The sequence below is a fragment of the Anguilla rostrata genome, chromosome 6 (assembly GCF_018555375.3).
Source record: "Anguilla rostrata isolate EN2019 chromosome 6, ASM1855537v3, whole genome shotgun sequence".
NCBI classification, from domain to species: Eukaryota; Metazoa; Chordata; class Actinopteri; order Anguilliformes; family Anguillidae; genus Anguilla; species Anguilla rostrata.
Window position 1 is genome coordinate 55,281,244 of NC_057938.1, and position 24,986 is coordinate 55,306,229.

General features: G+C 49.9%; 1 protein-coding gene across 1 annotated transcript in view; it reads right to left on the reverse strand.

The window, feature by feature from the left end:
* Positions 1-24,986, reverse strand: part of LOC135257688 (kinesin-like protein KIF3C) — a 39,321-nt gene that overhangs the window by 7,898 nt on the left and 6,437 nt on the right. The window contains 7 exon segments of the mRNA XM_064340703.1: positions 285-457; positions 1,571-1,679; positions 4,432-4,551; positions 5,107-5,164; positions 5,167-5,224; positions 7,474-7,596; positions 10,393-10,494. Of these exon segments, the coding sequence (XP_064196773.1) occupies positions 285-457; positions 1,571-1,679; positions 4,432-4,551; positions 5,107-5,164; positions 5,167-5,224; positions 7,474-7,596; positions 10,393-10,494 (743 nt within the window).

The window sequence follows — 24,986 nt, forward strand, 5'->3', positions numbered from 1 at the left end:
TAATTTAATAATTTAATAATTTAATAAGGTCTTTAGTGACACGACCGTCCAAAGGTCTATTTTTGGCTGGCGGATGTCACTGCTCCCTGGGTTGAGAGGGAAATTCCTTTTTTCGTGAATTTGTTTCTTGCCTTGCTGCTCTCTGAAGTGTCTTTGTGACAGCTCTCTGTGATAAGCGCTATACAAATATTCAGAAGATGAAATTACTAAATGTTTTGACGTCTGGTGACAAAGCGGCAGACAGTAACTGGTTAGATTCTCGCTGTGCGGTAAAAGGCGCTCACCAGGAGCGAGACTTCCGGACGCGCGCAGCGGCAGTCCTCTCCCTGTAGGAGGCGTTGTCGAGCAGCAGGTCCCGGCCCAGCTGCAGCGCCAGGTCCTGCTCCGGCTTCAGGAAGTCCAGGTGGAAGGTGGTGGGCGGAGTCATGTCCAGTTCCAGGAACATGATGTTCTCGGCCTATGGGGAGTCAGAAGGGCCAAAAATCACAAGGAGTTAATACAGTGAGTGAGTGAATGGGTGGATGAGTGAATGAGTGAGTGAATGAGTGAATAGGTAAATGAGTGAATGAGTGAGTGGGTGAGTGAGTGAAGGAAGGAGTGAATGAATGAGTGAGTGAATAGGTGAATGGGTGAGTGAGTGAGTGTGTGAGTGAGTGACTAAGTTAGTGAGGGAATGGGTGAGTGTGTGAGTGAGTGAATGAATGGGTGTGTGAGTGAGTGAGTGTCTGAATGTGTGAGCGTGTGAATGAATAAGAGGTCAGTTTTCCTGCAGGGCTCAGCCAGCTCCCCTTATCTATATATAACTTCAGTTAAAATCCCATCAAACCAGCATCCCGGGGGACGCATAGCTAAAATACCATTCCCATGAGCCTCTGCGGCAGGGACGGGGTCGTCAGCAGAGGAAATGCCACAGCATCAAGCCTGCTTTCCCTCAGCCTTCCCGCTGCGAGGAGCGGGCCATGTTACCCACAGCCGCACATCACCGGCATCCCTTCCGGAATGCAGGCTGCCGTGGCGACGTAACCACGGCGATGGCTATGACATCACACCGTTCTAAACTGCCGTTTTTTTCTTTCTTTTTTGATTTAGCTGTAAGTGCTCCTTGCATAGGTCAGCAGACTCGAGAAGCAAAGATCTTGAATTCAAGAAGGAGATGGGTGAGGGAGGGAAAACTGCAATTCAAAAATTACTAAATAATAAAATAATAATAAAAGCGTTCTTTTCCCCGCAGAGTACAAGTCCAGTTCCTCATATCCACTGGATTAATAACAGCTACACGTGAAGTACCCGCAGATAAATTAACATTTTTATAACCCCCCACCCCCATCAGCAGACTCCATCTATTTTTTTCATAACCAGGCTGAAAAGCTTTCTGGGATACAAGGGAAATCATCCCTCATTTCAGGCCACGGTTTCATAAAAGGATTCTGAACAGCGAACAGCGACTACACACTCCTACGTTATCGTAACAATCCCCCACCGACCTACAGCTACCCCCCCCAGCCCCCCACCCCACCCCCCACCTCTTCCAGATAAAAAAAAAACCTCAGCCCATCAGCCCAGCACCTACCCGGTATCTGGAGTGAGCTCCCATCGCTATGGCAACCTGAGCGTGCTGGCTGATTGGCCGCTTGTACCCCACTGCAGAGGTAGGCCTTCTCTTCATCTGAACGGATTTACTGCAAAGAAGAAGAAAAAAAGGGGGGGGGGGGTGGGCGTTCAGCAGGGGGGGGGGGTTTAACCTACTTCTGTGGTAATTACACCCGGTAATTACTCTATTGAAAATGACACGCAGTCCGTTCCACCTGGGGGGCGGGGGGTTTGGGGGGCATTCCACAGCACGGATCCACGCGCCCACATTTTAAACCATTTATGCTGTACTTAAAAACAACCTGAAGAGAAAACCATTTAATAAAAACTGGAGATGCACACTCGTAAAATCCACATGACTCAGAAAATAAACCCTGACAGTACTGACGGGGGGTCCCCCCCCCCCACCAAAAAAGAGCAGAATGAAACCCCCAGCAAACAGGACTTCTGATGTATGGCCTTAAAAAAAAAAAATTTTTTTAACCATACCACAAGCACAAGCGGTGTGCGCTACCAGGGCGGCCTGCGCTACCAGGGCGGTCTGCGTTACCAGGGGGTTCTACGTTACCAGGGGGTTCTACGCTACCAGGGCGGTCTGCGACAGGGGGTCTCTACGTTTCCAGGGGTTCTCGCTCACCAGGGGGTCTGCGCTACCAGGGCGGTCTGCGCTACCAGGGAGGTCTACGGTACCAGGGCAGTCTGCGCTACCAGGGAGGTCTACGGTACCAGGGCGGTCTACGTTACCAAGGCGGTCTGCGCTACCAGGGCGGTCTGCGCTACCAGGGCGGTCTATGTTACCAGGGAGGTCTATGTTACCAGGGCGGTCTGCGCTACCAGGGCGGTTTATGTTACCAGGGCGGTTTGTGTTACCAAGGCGGTTTGTGTTACCAGGGCGGTTTGTGTTACCAAGGCGGTTTGTGTTACCAAGGCGGTTTGTGTTACCAGGGCGGTTTGTGTTACCAGGGCGGTTTGTGTTACCAGGGCGGTTTGTGTTACCAAGGCGGTCTGCGCTATTGCGAAATTTAACAAGCGTGTGCAGTATTGAGGAGCCCTTTCACTGCGCGTCCGAGCTGACCTCCTCTGCCTGGCGAATCTGGCCGAACTCCAGATTCATTAGAGGAGAGGAGGCGTTTCAATCAATCCTCCGCTCTGCTCATTACCCGGCAACACCGGCCTGGCCCGAGGAACCCGCTACGTGCGGGGAGAGGAGGTCGGCCATTCCCCAAAATCAAAACGCACAGCGCCCGGATTTAACGGGGGCCTGGTCATGCTGACTGCGTTCTCGTTCTCGTTAATTAACAGATCTCACATTTATTTTTGGATTCTACTGTTCAGAGAATTGTGCGTGAAACCCATTGAAAGGTTTTCTTTTTTTCTTTTTTTTACCAGGTAGCCTGTGATCATTAATTGACGGAAATGAATTCATTTGGCAATCAGAATCAGAGGCACATACACACGGCAGAACAGAGCAAACCTTAACACTGCAGAACATTAGCGTCATGCTAATCAAACTACAGCTGCTACACAACAGAAAGAAGCGAGATCTCACCCAAGCAAATACATAGACTTGTCTCACTTTTGCGGTACACAAAAAAAAACAGAATGTTTCGCATCCCCCCCCCCCCCCCTACAGGAACAGTGACAATCCCTGACAAATTGCTACGAGTGAACTTTGGCTCGGGGGCCTTGGGCACGTCTGCTCCCTTGATTTGGAACCCATCCCCCCACCCCCCCCGGGGGTGTCCATGGATGTGCCTGACTCCAGGGGGACTCACTGGGAACGGGCAGAGAGCCAGACAGCTAAACTGCACTCAAAAGGGCCTTTATGAAAGATCCAGAGAAACCCACACAACACAAGGACAAAAATGCACTACGTGCACCCCAAAAATCACATTCAAATCAAAATTAACCCCCAAATTCACACTGAAATCTAAGTGAACCCCGAAAATTACATTAAACTCTAAAACTAACCCCGAAAATCACTGTGTATAAAACGAGCGTTACGAAACCCACGGCAACGTGCTGCGGGCCTGAATGTGAACTCCAGCGTTTGTGAATCGACCGCTCGTGTGGGGGGGAATTCTCCTCTCCTCCAAAAGCAAGGACTCTGACAAAGAGGCTGATTGTCATCGGCGCAGAGACAGCGAGACACAGCGCTGCACTAATTGAGTACAGGGTTCAATTACTACACTGTTCGGGGAGAAAATGTTTGAGAAAAAATGTTTTTAAATGAATGACTCTTTCGTGTCCCTCTTGTTCAGCTCCACTACACCCCCCTCCCCTCTGCTCGGCCTGGCCCTGTCCCTCAACCCACACAGCCAAGCCCCCAGCCCCATGACCACACCCTCAACCATCCCAGCCCCACCCCCAGACCTCATAGCCCCTCCCCCAGCCCTCTTCCTCCTGCCACACTGGTGGTGTTCCTCTCTCTCTCTCTCCCTCTCTCTCGCATGGCAACCTCCTGCCTGCATCCTGTCGGGGGGGGCGGGGGGGCACTTGTGCCCATGACCTTCAGCAGGAAGCGTGCGACACGCGGTGAGCAAAAGCTCCTCTTTAGCAGAGATACCAGATACCAATCTGATTGGTTCTGCCAGGTTCTCAGCAGCGTTATGTTCTAGATCAGTGGTTGATCTGTCATCGCCCAACAGTGAGCGTGACACGTTAACCTAGCCTAGCCTAGCCTAGCACTGACCTGTCATCTGCTTGAACGAAAGGCTGGAACTTCCACTGGTCCAACGTTAGCCTAGCCTAGCCTAGCCTAGCACTGACCTGTCATCCGCCTGAACGAAAGGCTGGAACTTCCACTGGTCCAACGTTAGCCTAGCCTAGCCTAGCACCGACCTGTCATCCGCCTGAACGAAAGGCTGGAACTTCCACTGGTCCTCCTCAGCATCAAACACCAGCCGGTTCATGATCTTGTTCTTCTCCTCGGGAGGGATGAAGTTCTCGATGATCAGGTACCTGCGGAGGCAAGAGACAGATACTGAGATACAGCAGAGACACATCTGAGACAATACTGAGTCAGTGGAGACATAACAGAGACAGTGGAGACATAACTGAGACAGTATTGCACTTTGAAGAGTAGGTTTCTTGTTTTTTTCAGTGTTCTAGAACTCCATTGCTTTCAGTTACCAGCAGTGACTGTGACATCAGCCTAAGAATGTTCAGTTCAGAACATTCTAATCACATATTTGTGATCACACACCTTAAAGTGTTAAAATGCAGGAATGTGTGATGGGGTTTGTTAAGAATCTTACAGATTCCCTGCGTGTGCGTGTTTGTGTGTGTGGGTAGAGGAGGTGTCGGTGGGTGCTGGGGGCTATATGTGTGTGTGTGTGTGTGTGTGTGAGGAGGGTAGAGGTGGTGTCAGTGGGTGCTGGGGGCTATGTGTGTGTGTATGTGTGTGTGTGTGTGTGTGTGCGTGAGGAGGGTAGAGGTGGTGTCAGTGGGTGCTGGGGGGCTGTGTGTGTTTTAGGAGGGTAGAGGTGTCGGTGGGTACGGGGGGGGGTCACACACCTCAGTTTGAGCTCCCTGGTCAGCTCGTTCTGCGTCTGCTCCAGCTCCTGCCGGCGTTCACGTGCTCGTCGTTCACGTCCTGGATCTCGGCCTTCACTGACTGCAGCTTGGCGTGTAGCTGTGCCGCGGGAGCGGGGGGTGGGGGGGGGGGGGGCGGGGAGAGAGAGAGGGGGGGCGGCCATGTCTCAAACGTGAAAGCCAAACCTCCGAGGGCAATTCCTGCCCGTCCTAGCCTAGCCACGGTCTCCTAGCAACTGATCAGTCACCCGCGGCAACGCGCCGTCGAATGCCAAGGGAGGAGGGGGGGGTGTCGTAGCCAGAAAAGAGATGACAGCCGTGCTGCATGTGCCGTTCATTCAGTCATTCATTCACTGTGTTTTCTACAGGGTTTTTTTTTAATTCATGTGTTCATTCACTGCTCTCTGACTGTCATCTCGCATGCGTCAACAAAAACATACCAGTGAATAATTAAACATTCTCTTCGTTACGGCGACGGCAGTGCATAAAAAAAAAAAACACTTTCCATGCATTCGGGGGTTTAGGTCACATGACCAAAGAGGGGAATATGTTAGTACATCAGTGACAGACAAACGTCAAGACCGTTAGGAGTCGTTTTTCCTGTTTGTGTCAGTCACCCCAGGGGGCGGATAGAGAACGCACAGGAAGCCGAATCTGTGAATATTCATATCCCGTACAGGCTTGCGTGATGTCACCACCAGGGATAGACACATTTTCTTTCTGATTCTGAGACATTAAGCTTCGCTTTTGGCAGCGATTCTAATTTCTTCGCCATCCTCATAAAATCACAGGGTCAATACGGTCCGACTGCATTGGACGACGTAGCGCGAATGATAATTAAGAGGAGAACGGTTCCACATCACTAAAATGAGCTTACTCCGCATCCTTAAGTGCTGATTTTAATGAGGTGCCTCAGACTGATAATGGACATTACTCTGTGAAACAGAAAAAAGACAGAGCAGATGTAACTTTTTTGCCCTATAAGCACAGTTTTTCATTGGCTGATATTTCGTTCATTTTTATAGTTAAATAATTTCCATAATTTGCATTCTTCAGGTCTTCTGATCCTACACAACAGTCTTTTGTGTACGCAGATGTCACGAAACACAATCCACACACAGACAGCATTACTCTCTCAGATAAGAGACGTTCTGTCTCCCTCTCTCTAAAAATCTGGAGTCGGGATACGATCGTGTAACAGGGCCATGCGAGCCAAGGGCGCGGGGAGGGGTGCATTGTGGGAAGGCCGTGAATTTCCCGGCAGAGTTAGTCACAAATCCGTTGAGAGTGTTAGTGAGGAGTGGGGAAAATGTTATGATCACAGCTTCCAGAGAAAAGGTTAGGGTGCCCAAGTACCGTCCCATGGGGAACACCTGGCCCCCCTCCAAAAGATTAATAGAGGAAGTGTTAGCAGCAGAGGCTGGGGAGGGACGGGAGGATTGGGGGGGCTGGGGGGGCAATAGGGCAGAAGCTGGATGTCATGTGGAAATGGTGTGAAAACTGTAAAAATCGCAAGGGTAAAAAACAAAAAAAAAACAAACCTTTTTATACTGATAAGTGTGGCGGAGCGTGTGTGTGTGTTTGTCCGGAGCGTAGGTTCACAGGCAGGGGTCCCCGGGTTACCGTGGTGAACACATTCCGGGAACACGGCAGAAAGGGAACAATCGGATTAGCCGGGAATATTGAGTTACCACACTCTCCACTGACCCCCCCTTAGGGGTCAACTGCCATCACAGAGTGCACATTAGAGCTAAACACGTTTCTTCCTGGATGTCTATGAGCCAAGCAGATTTATCCAGTTTTGTTTAGCGTCGTTTGTTGAACCTGAAACCTGCTATGCAAGCCTGGAGCACACGTGTCTTTTTGATTCTCTCTCTCAACATAATGAGTGAAAAAACATAATGACCCCTTACAGGACCCAGAAACAGACGTGTACACCAGATTTTTAGTGCAAATGAAAAATTAAATAAAGAAGTCTTTCAGCGCATACTGGTCATTCAATCAGTACAACACAGGACACACATTAATGAGTGATAATCCACACTGTAACACTGTCACTCTGAGTCATCATACACTGGCACGTGTAGCATCACAGAGACAGAGCTTTGGGATAATATGGGCAAAGATTATGGTGCCTGTGTGATTGTGGTGTGTAAGTGTTGGAGGCGGGGCTAAGAATCTATAGCCTGTGTGATTGTGATGCGTAATTTTGGGGGTGGGGTTTAGAATTCTGTAGCATATGTGATTGTGATGCGTAAGTACTGGGGGTGGGGCTAAGATTCTGAGGCCTGTGTGATTGTGATGCGTAAGTTAAAGGGGCGGGGCTTCTCTTCAGGGGTGTGGCCTCACCTTCTTGAGCTTCTTGGTCTTGAGCTCCACCTCCTGCTGCAGGGAGGAGAAGGTCTCCCTCAGCTCCAGCGTCTCCTCGTCCTGCAGGAGCATCTGCTGCTGCATCTCCCGCTCCCGGCGCGTCTGCGGGGAGGTACAGGCCAGCGTCACCGCCGCGAAGCCACACCCGCTACCCACACCCGCCAACGCAGCGCAGCCACACACGGTATCCGTAACCGTATAACCAGTACCACCACAGGCCTGTAAAATGAAACTGACCTGCAAGGGCGCGGCACTGAAAGCTCCATACGCGAAATCACCCCCACCCCCCTTTTTCCCACAAGGGTAGAGATCTGTACACACGGTGATCCGGCTGGGAACGCTGGCCCGGACCGTGTCGGAATACCACAGGCGTGAGGTCATGACACCGGGTATCCCTTACCGCGTGTCTACATCACACTCTTCATAATAAAGCCAGAGTGAAGAACCCCTGTGGGCAAGCACGCCAGCGATATCATCGCTACGGGAACCTGCATCAGTAACACCATCGCTACGGGAACCGCATCAGTGACATCATCGTCAACAATGAGCAATTCGCCTTACACAGTCAGGACAGAGTCATATGCTGTGTGGGAAAGTTGAGTGCTGTTCATTTTTCATGCAACGCTGGGAAAGGCTCCAGCACCACCCCCTGTGACCCTGACCAGGACAAGCGGGTATAGATAATGGATGGTTGGATAGATGGATGGATTTTTTTTATGCCGAGGCATTAAACTGCAAAAAGGCCACCAGTCTAGACTGTGATGTTGCATTTCTGAAGTTTATTTTCACCTCTGCTGACTCCAGAGATAAAAACATTACCCTGCAGCACGTTAGCGTGGCACTAGCCTGGGAACGTTCTTCGCCAGTCAGTAAACAGCGCTGTCCGTAGCGGCGATGGGCACGGGGGGGTCATGCCAGGCTTTTCGCAGCAGCGATGGACATTCAGTAAGCCTGCCACTCAAAGCTAATGTTCAGTAAGTCTGCCACTCAAAGCTAAGGAACAACAAATCTGGCTTCAAAGCTAAGGAACAACAAATCTGGCGCTCAAAGCTAACGTTCAGTAAGTCTGGCACTCATAGTTAAGGTTCAGTGAGCCTGGCACTGACTGAAAGCTAACTCGCTGCTCACTGACATTCAAGCCTCATTCAGCGAGCGGCACTCCAGCTGAACACTAAATCAGGAGTGCGGGACCATGCAGAGAAGAAGAGAGAGAGCAGACAGAGTTACAGACAGCGCTCGTCTGAGCGCAGGAACGTCCCGTGAGCACGTACACTAGCCGCTAAGCTCTGTCTCTCCGCCTCTTTAATTCCGCCACCTCTGCTTCCTTGAGAACTGGATCCTTTTTTTTACAAATGGCGGCCGTGGTATGAATGAGACGCACCGCGCTGGTGCGTGTAAACAAAGCGCTGTCTCATTAAAAACACGCTCAGACGTTACGGGGAGTAATGCTGACAGTGCACATTCAGATTCATGTACGTGCTCATGATTTATTCATCCCTCTGGATCGTACTCTTTTCTTTTCGTACTCAAAGGTGATCAAAGGGCCGAGACTCTGTCAGTTGAGGCCTCCTCTGGCCCCCAGGCTGCCAATTATAGAGGCCCGGGAACGGAAATTGGATTTGGGATTCAGCCGGCGAACAGAGATAACGGGGAGCACAGCTCGCCAAACTGAGAGCAGCGTAACGCTACCCTGCTGATTCAGCGGGACGACTGCGCCAGGCACCTCAATGCTATCGCTATTTCTATGGCTAAGTCTATGGCTATGGCCATTGCTATTGCTATGATTATCGCTAAGGCTATGGCTTTTGCTATGGCTAAGGCTATGGCTATGGCTAAGGCTAAAGCTAAGGCTAAGGCTATGGCTATGGCTATGGCTATGGCTAAGGCTATTGCTACAGCTATGGCTAAGGCTATCACTATTGCTATGGCTGAGGCTATGGCTATCGCCCCTCGAGCCACAAGAGGCCAAAGTATTCCTAGTCTCCAGGGTAACAGGGAGATATCTGCTCCGGAAGCATCCAGAAGCACAGAGATGTTTATTTAGAGCGAGATGCCCATCTTTGGCCTGGCCAAGGTTGTAGAGTGCACACAATGAACCCACACAGCTCGTAATTTTCCATATGAAAAGACACACACACACACACACAACGCACAAACAGTGACAAGGATCTCATACATAGCATAGACAGCAATCTCATGCATACACACGCACACACACACACACACACACACACACACAATAGTGACTGTCACCCACATGCACCACAGTGATCTCCCTAGAGTGCGGTAATGGGTTCTTCTGCCCCGAAGCTAGAGGAGCATCACTCAGTCTGAGCATAAGCAGACCCGATCAATCACACCCAGAGCTACAGAGTCACTTCCCTCACTCTGAGCACAAGCAGACCCGATCAATCACACCCAGAGCTATAGAGTCCCTTCACTGAGTCTGAGCACAAGGAGACCCAATCAATCACACCCAGAGCTACAGAGTCACTTCCCTCACTCTGAGCACAAGCAGACCCGATCAATCACACCCAGAGCTACAGAGTCACTTCACTGAGTCTGAGCACAAGGAGACCCAATCAATCACACCCAGAGCTAGAAAGTCACATCACTCAGCCTTAGCACAAACAGACCCCATCAATCACATCCAGAGTAGCAGACCCCATGAATCACCCCCAGAGTTACAGAGTCACTGCACTCAAAGTCTGAGTACAAGCAGACCCCATCAGTCGCACCCAGAGCTACAGAGTCACATCACTCACAGTTGGAGTACAAGTAGACCAAATCAGTTGCAGCCAGAGCTAGACTAACAGCTCCACGCAGCACAACACAGCGAGCGTGCTCAGTATGATCACACAGAGAAATTACCACAGAAGAAGAGAGGCGGTGTCTCACCTGCTCGGCAATCTCCTGTCTCTTCAGCTCCAGCATCTTCTGCTGCTCGTTGGTGTGGTCCATGATGTTCTTACCGCCAACCAGCAGCTTACTTTCCATGGCCTGGAGATAGAGGGAGTGAGGGAGTGTGAGAGAGAGGGGGGAGAGGGAGAGAGAGGGGGAGAGAGAGAGAGAGGGAGGGAGTGAGGGAGAGAGACGGGGAGAGAGAGAGAGAGAGAGAAAAGGCCTTCAGATCCACGACACCAGTAGATAATATTTTTTGTTCATTTCCACTCAGGACACGTTCAGGCTTATTAGATATACACGCACGTCATGAACTGAGTGACGTCGGGACTGATGTTGTCGTTTTGCCCAGAATTCGGCACTTTGCTCAACTATTGTAGATTCTGCCAGCGTCTGAACTCCTTCACAGCACAAAAAACACGAGCAAAGACACTTAATGCTGCTTTTTGGAAGTCTCAGGAGGGCCGGGCGGCCTCCTTCCGAAGCCCTCTGCCAATCTTAGCCAATGATTACGCTGCTCTAATTACCCGCTGTCTCAGATATATAAACATCTCGAGCGCTGCCTCTGCAGGGAGCCCGATAATCTCGCTAATGATGTTTCTGCCCAGACAGGTTTCCTGCTCATTTCTTTACAGTTTGACAGAAGATCCTGGCCCTGTTTGGAAGACATGTTTTAGCTGACAGACAATGTTCTGGAAAATATTTCTTTTAGACTTCTGCATTGGCAACACACACACACACACACACACACCCGCACATTTGTGAGAGAGATGCTACAGCACGGAAAGTAATTTTAAAACATGTCAAATGAATCACCTGCATTTGCCAGTTAGTTGAACCACACTAGACACAAAAGTGGCACTTCTGCAGCTATCATTTTTCAGAACAACAGGTCTGCGCTTTTTGACTTCACCATTTTTTTCCCCAGTTGAAATTTCTCATAATCAAAATGTCACATATAAAATCCCCTGCTCGTTGATATTTTTTCTTTGAACATAAACAACTGAGGATTGTTGTTTTTTTCCACTATTCTATAAGAAATTTTCTAAATCGCAACGGGAGAATGTGTCACGGGCTAAGAGCCCAAGCGGACGCCGTCTGAGAAAGACGACGCGTTTCTCTCACTCTTTTAAATGTCATCCTCGTTACGCCATCTTCCTGTACGCCGCGGGTCTAGCCTGGGGCAGGACTGCGCGAGAACAGTTAAGACGCGTGAGAAAAGGAGAAAGAGGCTCTTGTTTATGAAGCGACTCGGGCAGGAAGCCCGCTTAACGGACACTGTCTGTCGCCCCCCCCGCCCCTTCTCCGCACGGTCATATTAGAGTTATGAATATTCACATACGGCCGTTTATCACCGAAGTGGTGCTGAAGTTGGCTTAGTTGACTTCTTAACAATCGTGCCAAGACACCAGAAAAAATGTCCATAAATCGCACTGAGTAGCCTTATGTCATTCCAAGTTGTCTTACTCAGTGTTTAATGAAACAAACGTGATATGCACTGCCGTCAGTTGACAGTTAGTCAAACAAGCCAAAATTAGCCTCGTGATAGCCACCCGTGGGGACTAAATGGCAGGAGAAAATTATGACGTAACGTGACTTTGAATGGAATTAACCACGAGGGTCTGTCCCAGCCGGGGACCGGGTTCGGGACGGGGTGGGGAGGGGGTTGGACAACACCATCAACGTCACATCGGTCTGAAAGAGACGAGATCGATTGGTTCAGATCAGAGGAGGACTAGATTATTTCCCCCGGCGTTATGTCGTTGTGACGATAAAGGCGAAACACTTTGAGCCTTTCAGAAGTAAGACCCCTGTTGCCCCTCTGCTGATGCTGGGATTCTTCAGCGGTGTCAGTGTCCCCTCTAAAATGCCCCCCTTTGACTCATCCCAAAATGGGATCTAAACCACAAAACTCTGTGCGCGCGTGCGCTAGGATAAAATACACATGTCCATAAATAAACATGTGGAATGTGCAGCCCTATGTACTGTATGAATGTACAGGAATCCCAAGACAATATTATGACCATAAATAGTTGTACCGATGCGCTCCTTACTTCACATAGAAAACAAACGGACATAAGAGACGCTCCAGCGCTGGAAGAACAAGGCGCTTCTGTGTGTAATTTTTTGGCGCACACCGCCGCACTTGTCCTTTGTTTGAAGTGCGCGCCGTTCGCTTGGTGGTGGAAGAAGAAGAAAGAAAAGGAAGCAACATCAACTGCGCATAAAAGAAACGATTCATCTCCGAGGACACGGATTGGAGGCATTCCTCTTCGCGCTCACGTTTTGATCGCCCGACGACAGCGCGTGGAAACGATGAGCATCAAAGGCTCACTATCGCATCACATCTTTTTGTTATTTAGGATTTCCTCTCCCCGGCCGTCTGGCGAGAATTTAACTCTTTTTTGTTGTGTGGCGCGCGACAGACTGACGCGGCTGGAAAATATGCCGTTTATAAGATCCGAATATAAAAGCGAACCCTTTGAAGAGCCGGTTTTTTTTGGAATTCCAAGAGCTCTATTGCTTTCAATTACAGTCGGTGATTGTTACATCGGCATGCTCAGCGAAGAACATTCTAATCACAAAATCTGTGATCTTTGAAAAATTGAAAAATATGCACTGTAAATGCCGCCTTTTTCTGACTACCATATCACGGAGTGCGTAATAAGGGAACCCAACTTACCCTTTTCATATTTTTAAACAACAATTATATTTCTTTACTTCATCAGTTTATAACTATAATGTTTTAGACTTGTTTTAATCAAATTTTTTGATTTTATTTTTACGATTAGACTTCTTTGCTTCTTTGTCTCTCTCAATGTGAGGCTCGAGTTCTCATATCTTGGAAGCCAAACTCGACAGCTGCAAGTTAAAATTCAGAGTGGGGTTGTCCGTTGTGGTCCCCTTGACTGAAGCAGTGAACCTGAATAAATTTCCGGCTGTATAAATGGGGATAATCTTTAAAATGGGAATTCTGAAACCCTAAGCGGTGTAAAATAGGCTGCTGGAGAGGAGCCTGTGGCAGAGCAAAGGATAATGGGTAAACGAGAGCCTCTCCTGAGAGAGAAACGGAACTCTGGGATCCTGAGTAGGAGGAGAACGGAACTTTCAGCTGCGCAGCTGCAACATCACCTGCACTGTGTGTGTGTGTGTGTGTGTGTGAGAGAGAGAGAGAGTGTGTGAGTGTGTGTGTGTGTGAGTGTGTCTGTGTGTGTCTGTGTGTCTGAGAGAGTGTGTGTGCGTTTGTATGCGTACGTGTGTGTCTGAGAGAGTGTGTAGGTGTGTGTACATGCATTTGTGTGTGTGTGTGAGCGTGTGAGTATGTCTGTGTGTGTGTGTGTGTGTGAGAGAGAGAGAGAGAGAATGTGTGTGTGTGTGTGTGTGAGAGAGAGAGAGAGAGAGAGAATGTGTGTGTGTGTGTGTGTGTGTGTGCGTGCGAATGAGTGTATGAGTGCGTGTGTCTGAGAGAGTGTGTGCGCGTGTGTATGTGTGTATACATGCATGTGTGTGTGTGAGCGTGTGAGTATGTCTGTGTGTGTGTGTGAGCCTGTGAGTATGTCTGTGTGTGTGTGGGGGTGTATGTGTTAGCGTGTGAGTATGTCTGTGTGTGTTTATGTCTGTGTGTGTGTGAGCATATATGCAGTGGAGGAGTCTTTAGGAATGCTTCTAAGGAATGAGGGGGCTGGTCTCTTGCACACTAAACCCCGCCCCCTGGGCATTTAAGCTGCTAATTCCACACCATAATCCCCCTTCCTCATGATGCTCTTTTTCACACGACTCACTCAGACGCCAAGAACTCAACATACAGTGTTTATCACCTTAAAAACATGCCTAAAAGCCAAAACCTTCCCTTGACACAGCACTGCGGCTTGTGCGTTTCACAGCCAGCAGACCGGCCCTAACGACCTGCCAATAAAAAAAAACTGGCAGATTTTCAGATGTTCCGGAGGGTACGACAGGAAGGAAGGAAGACAGAAGAGCGTCTCGCCTACGGAGCGGTCTGAGCTTGTGATTGGCTCGCGGCAAACCTCCGCCAGAGGCCCCCGTCACCATGGGAGACCACACTGCGCTCACTCTCAGGTGGAATTGTGGGAAACCTGGGGGGGGGGTCATTAGCAAACCTGATGTGAAGCTGCAGTGATAATGTGCAAAGGAAAGGAGTCCTGTGGCCATATTCACACAGAGCACAGAGTCGGACAGCTGATCTGGGATCAGTTTAGACTTTTAGCTCCTGATGGATAAGGGTAGGATATGGACAGGGGAAGCTGATCCTAGACCAGCACTCCTGCTAAGAGATGGTTAATGTACGAGGGCCCAGAACCAGTAACACTAACACATACCCAGTCCTCCACGCTCTCTAACCTTAACCATAACTCTCTCTTCTAATAAAGACACCAACGAGCACGAGAATCACAGAACAGTTAAAGCAGAATGTTTCAACAGCCTCATTTGACCACAATTACAAACAGGACCAAATGATCTTCATCATCAAAAACAAAAAAACCCTTTGCAATATCAAAGCTACTTTAAAACACTTCATAGACCAGTGATTCAGTCTCTGCCGTGCCTGAACACGGAGGGTACAGATATTAATATGTCTATAATAAATGATAAAAGCATGAATAAGGGAAAACTTTTATCTAATGAAAATGAAAATTTTTTCTTTTTAAAAAAAAAGCAGCACCGTTTTTCTCAGTGTCACAGTTAGAAAAACGAGCGGCGTCGAGTTTATTTGAGAGTCTGAGCTGAGAGTTCAGACCAGCAGGTCCACAGGGTCCCATTTTAAATCCTCTCCAGTGATTGGACGGCAGGGAGCACCAGCTGACCTCTGACCTAGTCACGCGCCGACGTCCGGCTCCTCAGGCCGCTGACATCACATGTCTGTCTGCTGTTTGTCACAGAGCCCAGGGCAGGGGCTACGGGGGGGGTGTTGTAATGAAGTTCAGGGATGGGGGGGGGGGCTATTGTTCACCGATGCGAAAAACACACATGGCATTCCAGCGGCGTGATGTGCGCTTGTTGCGATCCCCCTTCCTGACCCCACCCCCCCCCTGGCCCCCGGCCCCCCGCCCCCCCAGGGTGCACTTTGGCACAAAAGGCCGTTCGGAGGCGAGTGGAACCTGAACCAGGAAACGCGACCTCAGCAGCGGGGGTTAAACACAGGCTAGTGCCCATGTCCACGCGGGCCGACCCTCGCCCGACTCTGCACCAATCAGCTAGGGCCACCCGACAAACCGCCCATAACACACGTCACAAAGAGGTCGACCGCAACCAGACAGACTCCAGACAGACAGAGACATCCTCCTCATCTCCCTGGCCAACTTACATAGGATTGGCCCGCTCCCAAAGTGCAAGCACTGACTGTACAATCAATAATAAACAATAATAAAATATTTATAAATAAAGTGCAAAAATTTACTCCATCACAAAGTCGTATTTGTACATGGAGAGCAGTTAACGATGTTGGCAATCACAGAACAGCAAGCCGCTTAATGCAACCCAAAGGAATTCTGGGTAAGCATAAAGCTAAATTGAAACGGTGAGGGAGGAGTTAAAGGCCTGTGCCTGAGGGGAGGGGTGGGGGGGGTTCAGGGGGGGTTGGGGGGAGGAGCGGTAGCTGAAATCAGACTGCTATTACCCAGGGGAGTGGGCTTATTATAACTCACCTCAGGCAACAAGAAAAAATAAAAACAGGAAAAGAGTCACATTACATTACATTACATTACAGGCATTTAGCAGACGCTCTTATCCAGAGCGACTTACACAACTTTTTACATAGCACTTTACATTGTATCCATTTATACAGCTGGATATATACTGAAGCAATGCAGGTTAAGTACCTTGCTCAAGGGTACAACGGCAGTGTCCTTACCCGGGAATCGAACCTGCGACCTTTCGGTTACAAGCGCAGTTCCTTACCCACTGTGCCACACTCCGTCCCAGCAGAGGAACAAGGAGCTCGCTCCCAAAAGCGAAGGGGTGACCGGAGGGGTGAGTCTTTCTGTGGTGAGTCACTGCAGGGGTGAGTCTCTCTGTGGTGAGTCACTGCAGGGGTTGGCCTGGGTGTGACTCACCCCCGTCCCTCACGGACAGGGTCCAAAGACCTTTTGGGGTGGAGGCGTGTGGCCCAGCAGCCACCCCCAGGGATGATTAAAATAGGCGTGATGTCACCGTACTGGAAGAGAGCAGAGAGGGGCTCCGCCAATCATGATGTCTGTTAGTGACAACCCAATGGAGCAACACCAACAGTGATTGGTGGATACCTTCTGGATACCTCCTTCCAGGTAATTCCCAGAGGGATTGCAGACGTAAATGCAGAAAGTGTCCACCAATCACTGTCAGCGTTGTTCGGTTGGCTGTGACATCACGACTGTCTCACCCCTACTTCATTATCTCTCAGCCATCCCTGCCAACGGCTGACAGGCTGGAACGTCGCCACGGTAACCCTGGCTTCCTGCCCCAGGGCAGCTAGCGTATCCCCCGGCAACAGCTCTCCCACGGACGGGCGGTGAAATATTAAGGAGGCCACCGGAACCGAACCGGACCGGCGGCAGCAACAGAACAGATCTGCAACCCGATCGGCAGAACACCGATCGGGTTGATCACCGATCACAGCACCTCAAAGTCACCTTATAACCACTCACAGCGCCTCAAAGTCACCTTATAACCACTCACAGCGCCTCAAAGTCACCTTATAACCACTCACAGCACCTCAAAGTCACCTTATAACCACTCACAGCACCTCAAAGTCACCTTATAACCACTCACAGCACCTCAAAGTCACCTTATAACCATTCACAGCACCTCAAAGTCACCTTATAACCATTCACAGCACCTCAAAGTCACCTTATAACCACTCACACCACCTCAAAGTCACCTTATAACCACTCACAGCACCTCAAAGTCACCTTATAACCATTCACAGCACCTCAAAGTCACCTTATAACCACTCACACCAGCTCAAAGTCACCTTATAACAGCTAATAGCACCTCAAAGTCACCTTATAACCACTCACAGCACCTCAAAGTCACCTTATAACCACTCACAGCACCTCAAAGTCACCTTATAACCATTCACAGCACCTCAAAGTCACCTTATAACCATTCACAGCACCTCAAAGTCACCTTATAACCACTCACACCAGCTCAAAGTCACCTTATAACTGCTAACGGCAAGTCATAATCATCTCATAACTGCTGATGTTCTTCATTATTGATGCGAGAGCTCTTTTACTATCCACTTCTATTAATATTTTCCATTCAATATAGCTCACGTGCAAAACAATATGTTTTTTTTTATTAAAGCACTGGGTTTTATAATTAGACTGTTTTTATTGTGTTACAATCCATTATCGTATCTAAACTGGTGTTTGGCTAACCTCACTGCATGCATTGTGCTTTAAATAGCTCTGGAAAAGAGCAGCAGTTATTTTGTAACATGTAAATGTAAACAATAGCTGGGACATTCCACCATTCTCTCTCATAGAAAATATCTGTGGTTGCCCTGAAGGTTATGCACGTGCTTATCTCAGTAAATCCATAAAACCCCCTCTGTTTAACCTGCAAAGAGGAAACATAATATTATATTCATTGATTATTCCCAATGTCGCCCTAAAGGCATAGAATTAAACAACATCGCTGGAGACAAAAACATCACTCCCAAGGATACCGTTAACCTTTGTGAGCAAATGTTCGTCAGCTTCCTGCAAAGACCCATTTCTCTTTCGCCCTCGTTTTCTATGAACTGTCACAGATATAAAATAAATGAAATGAAACATGGCAGCATCTGACTGTAAAGGTTGCCAGGACACGGTGAAAGTCCCTAAATCTGGTGACTAATTAGCAGGAGTTGGCAACCTGATCCTATGCCCCGCCCCCTCTCTTTCTCTCTCTGATACCAACACTTGTTCGCCCTCTCATTCTCTCTGTATCAATCTCCCCTCCCTCATCAGCACCTCACCCCCATCTCTCTCTCTCTATCTCTCTTGCCCTCTCTCTACCCTAACGCTCTCTCCATCCGCATCTTTCTCTCTCTCATTCCCTGCCTCTTTCTCTCCCCATCTCTTACTCTCTCTCTCTCTACCCATCTTTCACTCCCTATCGCTCTCTCCCTCCACATCTTTTTCTATCTCTCTCGCTCTCTCTCTCTCTCTCTCCCCTCCCTCTCCCTCTCTCTCTCTCTGTCATTCAGTAGCCCAGGCTGACAATGCTGGCTTTGTCTCGACCCCCTGCCCCCCCCCCCCCCCCCCCCACCCATCCCTCATCCTTTATACCCACACGCTGTTTAACCCCTTCACCCCCCCCCCCCCCCCCATGTTAACATGACTAATTAACGTCACCACAGCTCTTTTTGTTCAGGACCAGCCCCCCCCCCCCCCCCACCCCTTTTTATTTAGTAGAAGAACGACAGGGCTGGTAACCGCCGGCAACCTGGTTATCCAACCAGCGAGGAGCGGGAGCGTCGTGCCGCTGCACTGGCTGATGGGAGACAGAGCGAGCGAGCGAGCGAGCGAGCGGCTGCATTATAAAAACCCACTCAGGCTTCGCCGGGGGTGGGGGGGGTAGGAGGGGCGGGGGTGGGGGGGCGACTCTTCAAAGCCGGAGTCAATCAAACCCGCGCGCCCGGGCTGAGGGGGTCCCTGAGCATGTGCGCCATGGCGCTATTAACGCCCTCCCTCTCACTATGACCCAGAGCCCTAACGGGAATAGCTGCACACGCCCCCAATGCCACTCCCCCCCCGCCCCCCCCGCCCCCGCCCCCAATGCCCCTCCCACCCCCGCCACTCCCCCCACCCCTGCCCCCGCCCCCCCGCCCCCTACCCCCGCCACTCCCCCCCACCCTGCCACCCCCCGCCTCCCGCCAGCCCCACCCCCACCGCCCCTCCGCGGCCGCTCACACCGCTCCCGCCGCGATGCGCTCGCACTCCTGCGCAGATCCCGCGGGACACAGCTGACAGAAACACACAGCCCCTCCCCCCTCTGCCTTTAGGGGCGTGGCCTAACCCAGCACTGCCAAAAAAACCGCTGAACGCTACGCAGAGAATGCTTATGAAAATAAGGATCAATAAACAAAATTAAAGACGTTAATGAATGCAAATTAAGACTGGAAATTCAATAAAGATCAATTCTTTTCTGGATTTTCACACGCGAAGGGGGCGGTACCTCCACGGCTGCACCCACCCAGGCCACGCCCCCTTGTGAGAAAGGTGTGCAAATCAGAATACCGAACTGAGTGTGGGCGATTTAACATGGGGGGGGGGGGGTGCGAGCTTCGTTCTCTTCACACCAAACCTGCGGTTCACCAATCACATCGCAGCAGCTGCTGTCAGTCTCAGAGGGGGGCGGGGCTTGGCTGTGAGGGCGGGGTTTGCGCGGGGGGGGGGGGTGGCAGCGTGCACACTGACGCAATGCATCCCCTAAATAAGACACAAACGCACCAGACTTCCCCCCTTTTTCTCGCTTCTTTTTTTGGGCCTCAGATAAAAATAGACAGCTTCCTGGAGAGGACTGCCACAGAGCACAGTTATTAAATAGAGACTGCGTTTTATCTCCTTATTACAGCAATGGGAGCCTGTCGGCAGCGTGAAGGGAGGGGGGGAGGGGGGAGGACAATTTACCACCAAACCCACAACCTTCCTACACTGCGCTGCACACAAAAAATAAAATATACGCCCCTAACAGCTGTCCTGAAGGTCACCCATCATTAGCTGACCTTTTTTTAAAAAATAAAAAAAGGAAATTTTTAAAAACTAAATTGTATTGTAAAATCTGTTAGGAGGGCTATGGTGCTAGTTTTGAGGATCCTTAATAAAGTTACCCCCCCCCCTCCCCACACACCCGGCTTCCCCTCAAATCAGAATCCAGCACAACCACAGCCCCCCTGCCCGGTGTACACCCTTTTTGTGTCACAGCTTGGATTCCGTAATTGCAACAGTAAACATTTAAATGGCTGCCAGTGAGTGACTGCCTGTTCCCAGGCCCCAGGAAATCGCAGAGAGCGCCGCGCTCCAGATGGTCTGCACACCCAGAGAGAGAAGGAGAGTCTAAATAAAGCCCCAATTTCATCCCTCATTCATTCACAGTATTCTCTCCTAAAGGGTCCTCAAATGGAACTCCACTTCCTACGACCGCTTTCCCAGGGTGCATCGGACCGGACCGTCGCCGGTGCCAGCAGCTGGTTCTGCCCGAGTTCTGCGATTCAGCACTAATGAACAGCGGCTGGACAATTCACTGTATGTTTCGTAGTCTCTTCATAGCCGATCCTCATTTCGATCGCCTTGCCTCAAATGCGCACAGTTGCGCCGATTCTCGAAATGCTGTCGGACCGACGGCTGTGCCGACGCCAGGCCGCTGGTGAGCCGCTGGTGAGCCGACGCCAGGCCGCTGGTGAGCCGCTGGGGAGCCGCTGGCAAGCCGCTGGCGAGCCGCCGGTGAGCCGCTGGTGGGCCGCTGTACGCTCGCACTCTGGGTTTGATTCGTTTCACGAGCTGCGTCCGTAAACAGCTCGGGGGGGGGGGGGGGGAAACCTGCGTCAGGCGGGACTTCTAACCATGGCGATCGAACGGCAGCCAGGCAACCTCCGCGCTTCCCCCCCCCGTCCCGAGCGTGCGGGGGGGGGGCGAAACTGAGCCTCGCAGCTAAATGCTAACGACGCCGCGGATTAACCGGGGAGCGCATAATTACCGGATTACCGGAGCCGTCGCCGGTCTGGTGGGCCTCGGAAAACAGCCGCTCCGCTCCGCGCCGTTGTTCCGGAGCGATCCGCAGACACCGCCGCCCGCCGCGATGAAGAGCAGCGAGCGAGCGCGTACACCGTCAGGGTGAGACACAACACGGCCCTGAGCCTGAGGTCCCAATCTCCATCCACACAAGGGCGCAACTTCAGCGGGGGGGGGATAGAGGGGTTACAACCCCCCCATCATCACAAAACAGGCCGAATAACTCCCTCAATACAACAGCATGACGACGTGAAAAAATGAAAATCTACAAATATGTCATAAATTAACATACGCCAACATGCATTCCTGCAGCACACACACACACACACTATTTTTAACACACATTGGCAGCAAAATTAACCACACACATGCATTCGACACACCACACTATATAACCTGTATACACACATGCATTGTGCAGACACACACACATTAACACACAAACACAGGGCCCGTTCCAGCCTGAAGCCGGGTCAGTACCCCACAGAGGGGGAGCAGCTCAGCAGATCCAGTCTGCTGGTTCACTATCAGGGGGAGGAGAGCGTTGCGTTTTTCACCAGGTTCAGCTGCACGCCCCGAGAGGAAGTGCGATGGGGGTCTTCATTTTTTAACAAATCTCTGACCCCTCCTCTTTCCCCAAAACACGCAGGGTGGGGGTGCGGGGTGGGGCAGGGCTGGAAGCATCCTTCTCCCATAATGCACCTCCACCTCTCACCAGAGAGTCCATGGCACCAGCCACCCCCCCCCCCACCCTCCCCCAACACCACCACCGGCTCCGCTGTTGAGTCATCAATATTTCAGCACCACGGGGCTGAAGGATGGGGGTAGATGAGCACCCCCCCCCCCCACCCCCTTACTGAGGAAGCAAAGCCTTTGTTTGGATTCTGTCTGTGGCAGGAAGCTCTTATAGGTCTCACAGATACATATTAATATTTATGCATCCCATAATAGTACTGTGGAGATGCTCTAGAACATACTCACTGACATGATAATAATAATAACAATAATAATAATAATAATCATCATCATCATAATAATAATAATGTCACCATCATCAAAGTCATGGTTATCATAATTATGCCTATGATAATTACAAAAATCTACACTGACTGTGAAGCAGCAGGGCCACCCATTGCTTAGCAAAATAATCCAAGATATTTTTAATAAGCGTTCTTATTTTAAACCTACTCTTTATGTCAACTCACCATTATTTTTCAGACCAGCTGAGTTTGGACAAATGATCCTTCCAGCATTAAATTTAGCGACTGATTTTCTTGCTACCTAACGAGGGTAGACGTGTCAGACGATAATGACGAATATTTCTTATTTTTGGCGTCGCTGTGTTCCATGTGAGAAAGGCTGCACTCGTGAGGAGGTGGAAAACGAGAAATATGAAATATGAAAAGAGATACACAGACATACTCATCGTGGTTAAATATTATTTCTGGGTGAATCAACCGTGGAACGGCCAGTTAAAGTCTGATCGTGAGATGACTCCAGTCTTTTTTTCCCCCAATTCTAGACTTGAAAGACGACAAATCTGAACCAGCCGTCGCAACCCTGAGAGCGATAGATTATTTTTTAACGTGTTGTCCGGTTCTCTCTGGATAGCCGAAGAGCGTAAACGACGCCTGGCTCTGATTTACCGCAATCCGCTCTTTACAGAAACGGGGTGCCGGGCTCTCGCCTCCCGCCAAGCTCGCGGCCTCCGCTCGTAAATTCGCCCGCCTCCTGATCGACTTTGTGACATCACAGATTCTGGAGCTTCACCAGATATTCCACTCCTGCATTCTGTTCCATCCCCACTGTCTCCAGACTCCAGCCTACAGGAGATTCTGGTTTCTTGCAGGAGTCTGGTGCCACATGGCAGCACAGATTCTATAGGTTCACCAGATGGGCAACTCCTGCATTGCTTTTGTACTTGCTGCCTCTCACCAACAGGACGTTGTGAATGCTAATAGTTGTTTCCAGGGCTACAGTTTGCACCAACGTCCTGCACCAGTCTAAGACAACTTCGCTCCCATTTCGTGAGAAATTCTGCAGGTGTTAGAGTGAAACAGGATACAGCGAGGGGCAGACTTAAGAACTGATGTCACTGTACAGGGCTCTCATATTCAACACACCACTGTCTCCGTTTATAAAATCATTTGAACTAATAAATTGTCTTGAATGCTGAATGAGAAGTGGCAGGAATATTAGCACAGTGTGTGTGTTTGTGTGTGTGTGTGAGTGTGAGTGTGTGTGAGTGTGAGTGTGTGTGAGTGCATGTAATGTGTGTGAGTGTGTAAGTGTGTTTTTGTGTGTGTGTGAGTGTGTGTGTGGTGTTGTGTGTGTGGTGAGTGTGTGAGTGTGTAAGTGTGTTTTTGTGTGTGTGTGTGTGGTGTGTGTGTGGTTGTGTGTGTGGTGTGTGTGAGTGTGTAAGTGTGTTTTGTGTGTGTGTTGTGGTGATGTGTGTGTGCGTGTGGTGTGTGTGCGTGAGTGTGTGGTGTGTGTGTGTGGTGGTGTGTGCGTGATGTGTGTGTGCGTGAGTGGTGTGTGTGCGTGAGTGTGTGTCTGTGCGTGAGTGTGAGTGTGTGTGTGCGTGAGTGGTGTGTGTGATGAGTGTGTGTGTGTGTGTGAGTGTGTGTGTGCGTGAGTGTGTGTGTGTGTGGTGGTGTGTGTGAGTGTGTTGTGTGTGTGTGTGAGTGTCGTGAGTGTGTGTGTGCGTGAGTGTGTGTGTGTGTGAGTGTGTGAGTGTGTGAGTGAGTGTGTGTGTGTGTGTGAGTGTGTGAGTGTGTGAGTGAGTGTGTGTGTGTGTGTGAGTGTGTGTGAGTGTGTGCGTGAGGGGAATGAGAGAGAGTGGGAGGGAGAGGGGTGGGGTACACAGACCACAGCCTCATTATTTCGCAGTGGAGGACAAAGCCCACTCTGTTGACCCCCCCCCCCCCCCCCCAACAGTAAGCAATGAAAGATAGAAGTGCCAATAAGGATGAGGAATGTGCAATTACACAACACCGCCTCTCCACAAAACGGCCATTCGATTGCGGGCCGAGCCTCCCGCCCAGGACATCTCTGCGCATACACAGTGCTCATTTACACGCTCTGCTCAGCCGACAGAATCGAACACGTCCTCCGTTATTGTTGTGGTTCTCTTCATGATCCCCCGGAGTCATTAAAAACTTCGGGTATCGGCTGTTATCTCAAACCGGGAGAAAACGCGCCTGTCTGGGGCCTACGGTAGAAGTGCATTCTGGGAGATTTGCTATGAATGAATCATCAAAGTGTTGACAGAGGGGAAAAATTTCAGACCCGTTTGTAAATAGAAATTGAACATCGTGTCATAAATGACCAACTCTTTCAACAATAAAAAAAAATCTATTTAGACCCTGCAAGATGTACAACCCCAGCTTCTCACAAGAACCTCTATGCATCAAACTAATATTTTGCCATAGAAACGGGTACAGAAATATCAATGACTAATTAAATAATAACACCTTTCACTGCACACTGTCCCTTTCAACAGTACCATTTTCAAATGAATGGTCCACAAGGTTTTAATGAGGTTTGCTTTAGCCTAGATTCATAATCCTCCACAGTTCGACTCAGGAAATTACCCGACATGGATTACCTTATCGTGAATTAACCAACAGATTTCCAAAAATACATTTTGTCCTGGCTTACTGGCACACACCATCAGCTTTGCAAAGTTAACACACCCCACAATGCTACAGCTGTTCAATTATTTAGCACCGGTTCATGCAAAATCAAATGGCTTTGCTGTCATATACACAAATTTTTTTACCTTGTAGAGCAGGTTCATTTATTTACTAATGACACACGCCTTGCTCTGCTCAAACTGCACGCAATGTAAAGCAGTAATTGGCAGTTTGTGAA